Below are 10712 nucleotides of genomic sequence, written 5' to 3'. Positions count from 1 at the left end.
AAACACAAACAACAGAGAAGGGAGGGGTAGAGGAGCCAACCTCTACAAACGTTAGTGTAACTTATGTAGAACATTTGCAGAGCATTTTGGAGTATATTGCGACGAGGGCAGCTCACACAGTTATGTAAACCAAAAAAGTCCATGCTCAATAATCCAGGTATACAATCCAATAATTTTCAGTTAGGTCATCTGGGGGAAGAATTAGTTTTGTGTTGTATGTTTCCTTGACTGATGACGCCTTCTGGATGGAAGGTGAAACGTTTCAGAAAAGAAAAAAAAACTGTCCAGATGACCTGACTGAAAATTGTTAGATTGTATACCTGGATTATTGAGCATGGACTTTTTTGGTTTTGAACCAGTTTGACATGACTGTCAACAAGGAAGAGGGCCAGCAACAGAGGAGGGGGCGTGCCAAAGACACCATCTTAGCACCAACATAACTGGTTTGTTCCACTTTGGAGTAAGCTGTTGGGGGAAGAATCAGTTTTGTGTCGTGTGTTTCCTTGACTGATGAAGCCTTCTGGATGGAAGGTGAAACGTTTCAGAAAAAAAAAAATGTCCAGATGACCTGACTGAAAATTGTTGGCCAGTTAATTAAAGCATCAGCATGTGGGAAAAAAACAACATGCTGATAAGTCATAAGGTTTGGTGAACGTTTTGCATAAGCTACGAGCACACTGATATGTGATGGCCTTTTTTATGCCAGCCAATAATTTTGTACATGCACATTATTTGTGAATACTGTCATGTTGCTCGTAAGTTTGGCACATGTTCTAGGTATGCAACAAGTTGAAGGTAACAGGTAAGTATAAGTTCATACACGTCAGAAACCAGCTGGAAAATTCTATTCAATTTTTCATTTCAGCTTATTTATATAGCACCAATTCATAACAGTCTCAGGACACTTTACAGAAACGTTCACATACATAGAAAAGCCAACTAGTAAAGTTCTCTATCCAAGGAAGCATAATAGTACAATTGTGTACAATCATACAACTGTGAAGCATTCTCATTTATAACCTGTGAGCAACTTATTTATAACAAATCCTTAACTCTCATCATACTCTTCTACAACTCACACTGACATGTTAAATGCATAGCTGACTGTTGGAGAAATAATCTTGTTCTTTTTATTTTTTTTCCTGCTATTCTCCGGTGGAACCAGACGTGTTTCCCTCTCTCTCCCCTCCACCCGCTTCCCTGCTGCGCTCTTTTGTCTTGTGAACCCTTAAAAAGCCTCTTTTTTCTGCATACCTCTTAATTGGAAGGATCAGCTGGTCTCTCAACAAAATCGATCAACTTCTCCCGACAGGAGTCAGGGTAAGGAGGACCCTCTTACCTCAACGGAAACAATTGGATTCATGGTGACAACTGGTTTTTGCTGTTTGGTTGGTGAAATCTGGTTGTCTACAAATTCGTGTGGATGTGTTGAAGCTCGACAGCACTCAGACTGAATGTGGAGCTGCGACAGGGAGTTGGAGCAGCTGTATCAGGACTGTGATCTCCCTGGCAGCACTCATGAATGATGGGAATAATCTGGAGAAGCTGTGAGCTCGACTTTTGGAGTAAAAGATCAATTTGGCTGTTTTGGAGTTTCCATCAGAGAATATGTACCAGCGAGACTTTAAAGGCAGAAACAACAATTCACGAGTTCTGCCTGACCCAAACTGTGGCCTTGATGCCGGACTTATCTCAACTCCTCCTGGAATGTTCAGAAAACAACAAAGATGCTTTGACTGTCTCCTCACCCCTCCCTTCCCCAAGGCCGTGGACATGTAACACCTCAACTGAGCTGAAGATGAACGTCACCTCTTATCTGGACAATGGCTGAGGGGGGGCTCTGGACTATGCTACGACTTTCCCTTAAAAATTCAACATCTTCACCGCCTATATGTTCATGTATAACGTCTGTTTATGTTGCTTTGCTGTGGAGGTTTTTTTGATACCTCAAATTGTGCCCTGTCTAGGACACGGAGTGAGAGATCTTTTTTTTTTTTTTATACCGTCTCTCCTCATGTTTTCTTTCCTTTTCTCATCTAAGCAAAATATTATTCTGAATAAGAATAAGAGGGCCGCGCTATTTATTTATAGCCGCAGCTTCGTGCACTCCGCCCATCTTCGGACGACTATACGTACATATTCATGTTGTATCTCGGTGCAATGTCAATAAAGTTTATTCTGATTCTGATTCTCTGACGTTATTTACTCAAGAGAACCACACTTAACGGCAGGAGATCTTTAACCAAATTTTATACTTGCAAGGTCAGATTTCAAGACAGGTTACATACATAACATATACATAAACATACATAAAAATATGCATTAAGACCAGTCACAGAAAAAAGTTACGAGCCGCGTTATCTGCTCACTTTTATACTCATCTCAGCTCAGCTGAGTTCATAGAGTTCAGGGGATGTCCTTGAAGCCGAGCAGTCTGTTTACAGTCTGCAGTCTCCTTACACCCCATTCTCTGTTTAGACAAACATATGGTTCATGGGCAAAGATATGATAGTGTCTTGGTAGATGGTTTCAGCTTGTTTTGGGCTTTTTGTTCTCAGTGCAGATGGGAAGAATTTTCTCAGCCATACTAATAAAAAACATCCATAACCGTGGACCAAAACTTCCCTGACACTGATGATCTCATTCTTTAGGTCACTACCCAGAGTTCAAGGCCATAGGTAAATGGTAAATGGTAAATGGACTGTACTTATATAGCGCCTTTCTATCTTATTTCAAGATACTCAAAGCGCTTTACAACAATCTGTGCCCTCATTTACCCATGCACACAGCACTCTACTAGATCTCTACAAAGCTAACTGAACAAATCATTCCAATGAGACTAATCAGTGCTTTTAGATCACATTCATACACCGATAGGACACACATCAGAGGCTATGAGGGGTTCAGTGTCTTGCCCAGGGACACTTCAGCATGTGACTGCTGGTGGATTCCAACCCCCAACTCTCGCATTGGAGGACGACTGCTCTAACCACTCAGCCACAGCCGCCCACAGGTGAGGGTAGGACCATAGACTGACCAGTAAACAGAGAGCTTTGCTTAACAGCTCAGCTTCCTCTTCACCACAACAAACCAGCACAGAGTCCACCAATACTGCAAACACTGCACCAATCCATCTGTCAATCTCACGCTCCATTCTTCCCTCACTCGTGAACAAAGCGCCAAGATGCTTGAACTCCTCCACTTGAGGCAGAACCTCACCCTCGAACAGAAGAGAGCAAACCACCCTTTTCCAACAGGACGATGGCCTCAGATTTGGAGGTGCTGATTCTCATCTCTGCTGCTTCACAATCTGCTGCAAACTGCTCCAGTGAGAGCTGAAGGTAACGGCACGATGACGCCAACAGGACCACATAATCTGCAAAGAGCAGAGATGGAATCCCAAAGTCACCAAACCGAACTCCCTCTGCACCCCAGCTGCACAGATAAATTCCGTCCATAAAAGTTATGAACAGAATCGGTGGCAACTGGCAGCCCCGGCAGAGTTCAACTCCACCCCTGAAAGTGTTCGACTTACTGCCAGCAATGCAAACCAAACTCTTGCACCATTTGTACGGGACCGAACAGCCCGTGACAAGAGGCCCCCAATCCCAAGTCACAGAGCACCCTTCACATTGTACCCCAAGGAACATGGTCAAATGCCTTCTCCGAGTCCACAATACACATGTAGACTGGACGGGCAAATTACCATGACCCCTCGAGGACCCTAGTGAGGGTAAAGAGCTGGTCTAGTGTCCAGCCACCTCAACAGTCAATAAGGCCCAATAGGACTCCTTCTTCAGCTTGACAGCCTCCCTAACCCGGGGTGTCCACCACCGAGTTTGTGAATGGACACTGCGAGAAACAACAATGACAATCTTGCGGCCACAGTTCAAGGCACAACTGAGGTGCAGAGAATGGCCCACTTGGACTCAATGTCCCCCGCCTCAGCTGGGATGCAGTTAAAGCTCTACTGGAGGTGTGAGTTGAAGATCTTTCTGACAGGTTATTTTGTCAGGTACTCCCAGCAGACCCTCACTACACATTTGGGTCTACCAGGTCTGTCTGGCATCTTCCTCCGTCATCTGATCCAACTCACTACCAGGAAGTGATCAGTTGACAGCTCAGCTCCTCTATTCACTTGAGTGTTCAAAACAAGCAGCCACAAATCAGATGATACAACTACAAAGTCGATCATTGTTCTGCGACCAAAAGCCTCCTGGTGCAAAGTGCACTTATGGACACCCTTATGCTTGAACATGGTTTAATGGACAAACTATGACTAACACAGAAGTCCAACAACAGAACACCACTCGGGTTCAGATCAGAGAGACTGTTCCTCCCCATCATGCCCATCCAGGTTACACTGTCATTACCCACACGGGCATTGAAGACCCCCAGCTGAATGAAGGAGTCCTCAGCTAGCCCATCTTCCGGCACCCCAGCTAAGGACTCCAAGTGGGCCAGATACTCTGAACTGCCATTTGGCACATAGGCACAAAACAATCAGAGCCCATCCCCCCCCCCCCCCTAAGGCACTGGGAAGCTACCCTCCACTTGCCTGGCCATGGGTTACTGGGGCCCTGGGACATTGAGCTCCTTGTTTTATTCTTTTTTTTTCTTATTCATTATAATTCATTCATTCATCATTTAATAATGAGTGCTCAGTCACAGAAAGTGGAATTTGCTAATCACAGGGAACTCTTACCATAACAAGGAAATAGTTGCCCTTATGAGGAAAGGACCAAATTTGTCTTTAGAAACTTTATTACAAAAATAATTAAATAGAATAATAAATAACAACAAAGAAAGTCAACAACACAAGTAACTTGGAATAAGAATGTGGAAAATAACTAGTTTGAAAAAGTAGTTGTTAAGTAATTACTTGTACTTGATAGTGTCAAAATCTAAGATAAGCAATAAAGATTGATCAAGGATTAATTCTAAAAAAAAAAAGATTTATTTGAACAGAAATTATTTAGGTTTTTATATGTGTAAGAATGTTTCTCTTTGGAGATGTTCTGTGAAGGCTGGTGTACCTGGAAGGCCAAGTTGGGGATGTAGACCAGTTGGTTGTGTGTGATAGAGAGAAGGTTGAGGAAGCCGAGCTGAGAGAAAGCTCCAGGCTGAATCTCTTCCACACGGTTATGATCAATCAGGAGCTGCTTCAGCGAGGTTAGGCCATCTAATGACTCCTGGATTACAAAGCATAAAACAAAGAAGTTATTCCCATGTGCTATGACATATGTCAGACTTAAAATATGTGAATGAGAGCAGCTTTATTTTTAAAATTTGCTATAAAATAAAGAATGTGTCAGCACAGGAACTAATGAAGAAGCAAACAGGCTAGACAATAATGGAAATCCAATTCCTCATATAATTCTGAATGAGCCTAAAGATCTGTAAAGCACATGTCCAAATTCATTTTTTCTTAAAGTGATGATTTGAACTAAGATGAGCATCATTCCTTTTAGCCAGAATCAATATTTCAGACATCAGACACACAGGGGCAAACCGTGACTATAAGAGCCAGGCTTTCCATTAGGATGTAAGGTTACATCATCTTATCTAATGATAGCATCACAAACACAACATCCCATCATTACTTTACTTTCATGGTTGTAATTCCAAAACTTGCTGACAGGACAGGGTTCTCTATTCACTTCAGTTCAGTTCAATTCAGTTTATTTCTATAGCTCCAAGTCACAACAGAAGTCATCTCAGGGAACTGAACAGAAACGTTCATATATATATATTTTTTTTCATTTAGCCTTTATTTATACAGGTTAGTCTCATTGAGCCACGAGAACTCATTTTCAAGAGGGACCTGTTTAGGGAGCACATGGTGGGGGTTAAGGACCTTGCTCATGGGCCCAGAGTGGGGTGAATGAGGGTGGGGGCAAGTGTGGGTGTTTCACCTACCCCACCCACACAATTTTTGATGTTGTCGGGGCCGGGGCGTGAACCGGCGATTTTCGGATCACAAGCCCACCTCTCTAACCTCTGCGCCACCACTCCCCATATATAAAAAATAAGTTATTATTATTTATCTGAGGAGCAGCTTTGAGTTTAACTCCATCACAGAACTCTCATCTTGAACAAGCACGAAGGCGACAGTGGAAAGAAAAACTCTGTCATGAGGAAGAAACCTTTAGCAGAACCAGGCTCAGGACAAGAGGACCATCTGACTTGTGGTGTATTTTTTTACAGTCACTAACAGCAACCTAAACATAAATGTCAAGCCAGCATTGAACAAAAAAACCAACAGAGATTCTGAACGCAACCTGAAAAAGTCCACCCACTTCTGTCTTCAGGTTACACAGGGTCATGTTTTCTGTTGTTTGTAGGGTTAGTGCATCACAGCACTGTACACACAAAAACTAAAACAGCATTTCATTTCCTTGAACTTTTTCATTTTTGCATCATGTCATTGAACCAAGCTTTCAAAGGCTGGTTTTGTAGATGACCCCCCTCCGTTTCCTTGACAGTTTAGATCACTGTAGATAAAACAAACTTTGCAGTCAGCTGAAAAAGTAAAATAAATATGATATGCAAATATTGTTTTCGTAACTGAGAGAGCAAATATTGTTTCTGTCCATCTTCCTACAGTGATGAACTAAAGCGTGTATAGTTATGTGAGCTGATCTTTGCACTTGTGAAAAATAAATGTGTTTTTTTTTTTCATCTGTTCCCGTGCTCAGGATTATCCACAATGAATAAACTCACATAAGAATTTAGCAATTTCTCTTTCTGACACAACCCCGGACCACCGAGCCTCCACAGCCAACATGTGTGGAGCAAATGGCTGCTATCTAGAGTGCCCAGGGAGCAGATGGTGGGGTTAAGGATCTTTCTCAAGGGCCCAGAATGAGGCTAATGATGGTGGAGGCAGGTGTGGGTGCTTCACCTTTCCCACAAATTTTGGAAGTAGGGGTGTCTCAATACTAGTTCTTTCTCAGACCGAGAACAAGTACCGGTACTTCAGATTGGGTATTTGACGTTACTGGGTACCAATACCAAGTAGTTAATGTGTTGATACAAAACATGACAAAATGACTTTAGAAACATTTATTTTATTAAGAATACATCAAACAGTCTTATGACTTAACGTCACCTGTGTTTCTCCTAAAATATCTCTGAACTATGGACATTTTTTATTTTTTGTCCTCAGTTACTTGCATAATGGAAGAGGACATGGCATCACCAAGCATAAAAGTGTTATCGGTTTGAAGTATCAGGGTGTTTCTGTAATTGAGGCTGGTATCAGGCTTGATAATAATATCACTAATTTGACGTAACGGCCAGTAACTGCTTGTAACTGCTACAATCCTTCCCTCCATTTACTATGGTGACATTTACATGAACGCTCCTACAAGAACCCACCAGATGTTGGATGCTGCAGATGTTGGATGCTGCAGATGTTGGATGCTGTCTATCATGATGCACTAAGATTCATAACTGGCTGTGATTATCGTACCCACCACTGCACCCAGTATTCACTGGTTAACTGGACATCATTAACTTCACACAGACTCTCTCACTGGTACTTCTTCATCTTTAAATCACTTCCTGGTCTGCTGCTTTCATACATCTCCTCCTACATGTCTCTGCGTGAGTGCAGCTACAGCGTGCGCTCTCAGGACATCATTACCTGCAGTGTTCCCTCAGTGAGGACTGAACTAGACAAAAGGACCTTCTCCTACTCTGCTCCTGTTTCCTGGAACACCTTGCAAAAGAACAGAAGCTCTCGACCTTTGACCTTTCTAAGGAATTTTAAACAACTGCTAATTTCATGGCAAAACCAAACGGGTCTGTTTTTAGTATTTTACACTGCTTTATAATGTAGCTGTTTTTGTCTGATTTTTTTTTTGGATTTTTTTTTTTTTTGTTTTTATTTCATTTCCTCTATTTACTTTTCATCTTATATGCTTTTTATGTGACTGTCTATTATTGTTTGTTCCTGTTCTGTTCTTTGTTTAAAACAGGTCTCTCTTGTAAATGAGCCTGTGTGGCTCAATGAGATAGGCTGCTCTCTTCTTCAGGGGTCTCCACAGAAAACTAAGTCGCACAAAGACTTGGCAATTATTTTTACGCCAGATGTTCTTCCTGACACAACCACAGACACTGAGCTGCCACAGCCTCTGTGGAGCAGATCTAGATCTGCTATCTAGGACACCCAGAGGAGCAAATGGTGGGGATTAAGGGCCTTGCTCAAGGGCCCAGGGTGGAGGCAGGTGTGGGTGCTTCACCTATACCACCCACATTTTTATGTCGTCTGTACCGGGAGTTGAACCGGTGATCTTCCGATCACAGGCCCAACTTGTCTAGCCTCTGCACCACCACTCCCCTCAATAAGACTAACCTGTATAAATAAAGGGTGAATGAATGAAAAGTAACGATCAGACTCGCCTTCTCTATAACCTCTGCGCCACCACGTTTCACTGACTACAAAAGAACGATGTCTGTTTTTGATTACCTGATAAAGTATTTCTATGTTGTTGTTTGCGAGGCTGAGGAAGCTTAGTCGACCGAGGCCACGGAAAGCCCCCTCCTTAATTCTACGGATGTTGCAGCCCTGCAGCGACAGGTGAGTCAGGTAGGGAGTGTGTTTGAAAGCACCTGCAGGAACTTCCTGGAGGTCATTACCTCGAAAATCCAGCTTGACTATAATCTTTAAGAAGAAAGAGAACAAAAAGTTTAAATACATCTGACAAAACAAAAATCCTTATTTCCAACTACTTTCACATATTGGTTTTAAAATGTTATTTCTCTATTCTAATAAAAGTTGTTGTTTGTGACATGTGCAAACATCAACAGTAAGTGCTTTAAAAATTACATTTGTTAATTAAATTTTTCCCAAAGGACATCACCGTTATTTGAACGGCGCAATGCATTCTGGGGCGAAGACATACATCGGTTGTAGTGGAGACTAAGACACGAGTCAAGGCTAAAAAGTTATAATGATGTGAATGTAGTGTGCTAAGGGCTAGGTTAGCTGCCCTTGACTACTAATTATTTAGATATAGATATAACAGGTTCTCTCTTTTTCGAGTTAAATTACTGATATGTGACTGAGATAACTGTGAGTGGATTGTTTAATCAGTGACATGAGACGTTAATTTCCTTTGACCTATCAGAATAAATGTGGTCATTTATTGAACAGAATCAAAATTTAACATCAAAACATTGTATACTTGATTAGCTGATCTGGTTCTGATTAATAAAACTTGGCACATTTTACTTAATAAGACAACAGGACTTGAAGAAGGCATCTAGATTACTGGAAAAATAGAAGAGTTTAAAGATGGGAAATGAAGAGTTTAAAGACACTTGTAGGGGAGGTGTTTTGTTTACCAGAATTAGCACGCTTCTTTCAACACCAGCCCAACTCTCCGGTACACTCGGTGCGTGACGACTCGTTACCTTTGCAGAAGATAAATCAACTCAGGTACAGAGGACCATTTCAACGCTACCTTTCAGCGTCTCCAGTAAGAGCGGCTGGCCATGTCAGGAGTCGTGTCGTTTACTCCGTTCAACAAACACGCTCATCTCCCAGGTGGATACACAGCAAGCTGTGAGTCCTTCAGAGGTTCCACTCAGATGTGGAAGAATCCATCACAGACTCCGAAGATGGAGTTTAAGACTAGACTTCACCAGAGACCCACTTGAAGACTCAGAAGAACTTGAAGCCTGAGAGACTCGAAGCCTCCAGAAGACTCAGGAGACCTCGACAGACTGAGAACTTCCAGGAAGTGTGGACTCTTAAAGAGTTCTCACTTCCGGTCACTTCAGGACTTCCTGATTGGTTGAAACAACCAACAGGGGGTGGTTCTAGTGATGTCAGAGGGTCATTACAAGTCAAGAAAACAGCAGGAATGTTTTAGGAACGTCCAGTACAGACAGAAGAAATGTTTTGAAGAAGTGAGAGCAAGCAGTGCCAGTAGCTTCTTATTTACCGTCTGCTAGGTTTAAAAACAATCCACTTCGTTCTAATAACTCCTTTCTGACTTTCGACCGACATCACTACTCTCTTATTCAGACAGAAGATCAAAATGCATAATTACTTTGTAAAATAGACATTTAACTTGATTTCTAATTTAAATGAGGATTAAAAAATCATTAATACTGTTTCACAGTTGATTTACAATGAGTGGTTCATTTCAACATTTAGAAATGGTATGAACTAAACACACTTTTGATTTATCAAGATATTGTAAAATAGTAATGATAATATAAAAGAGTGTTCTTTCAATTGATTACTTCAGGATACAATTAGACAGTCTCTGGATGAGCTAATTTGTATTTCTGGATTCAAATCAATGAAATAACAGTTCCTGTCCCATGAAGGTCTTCAGAGACAGGTTTTGGTCAGAGGCCAAGTTCACGACACGATAAAGTTACATTTTGTATAAGTCCTTATTTACAATATATGGCTCAAAACAATCAAACGTGATAAATTTTTTATGTTTGATTTGCCATCACTCTGTCCTCACTTCATTTACTTACATGTCCCCTCTAACTGCATCCATAAATCCATTTAGTCACTTCAGATTCAGATTAGCTTTGTAGAGATGTAGTAGAGTGCTGTGTGTGTGTCGATGAGTAAATGAGGGTACAGATTGTGTTATAAAGCTCTTTGAGTACAGTAGTCCCTTGTTTATCGCAGGGGATCCGTACCCTGAAGACATATATACATACATATATATATATATATA

At 41.6% G+C, this 10712-nt stretch overlaps 1 protein-coding gene across 1 annotated transcript in view; it reads right to left on the bottom strand.

Annotated features, from left to right (window-relative positions):
* The window catches only part of chadlb (chondroadherin-like b), a 54916-nt gene that overhangs the window by 34981 nt on the left and 9223 nt on the right, over window positions 1-10712 (bottom strand). The window contains exons 3-4 of the mRNA XM_037691561.1: window positions 8474-8668; window positions 5037-5192 (exon numbers count right to left, since the gene is read on the bottom strand). Of these exons, the coding sequence (XP_037547489.1) occupies window positions 5037-5192; window positions 8474-8668 (351 nt within the window). The remainder of the gene's footprint in view (window positions 1-5036; window positions 5193-8473; window positions 8669-10712) is intronic.

The sequence above is a fragment of the Nematolebias whitei genome, chromosome 17 (genome assembly GCF_014905685.2).
Source record: "Nematolebias whitei isolate Nwh7 chromosome 17, NemWhi1, whole genome shotgun sequence".
NCBI classification, from domain to species: Eukaryota; Metazoa; Chordata; class Actinopteri; order Cyprinodontiformes; family Rivulidae; genus Nematolebias; species Nematolebias whitei.
Note: the sequence above shows the minus strand (reverse complement) of the source record. Positions and strands in the feature narration are given on the sequence as shown.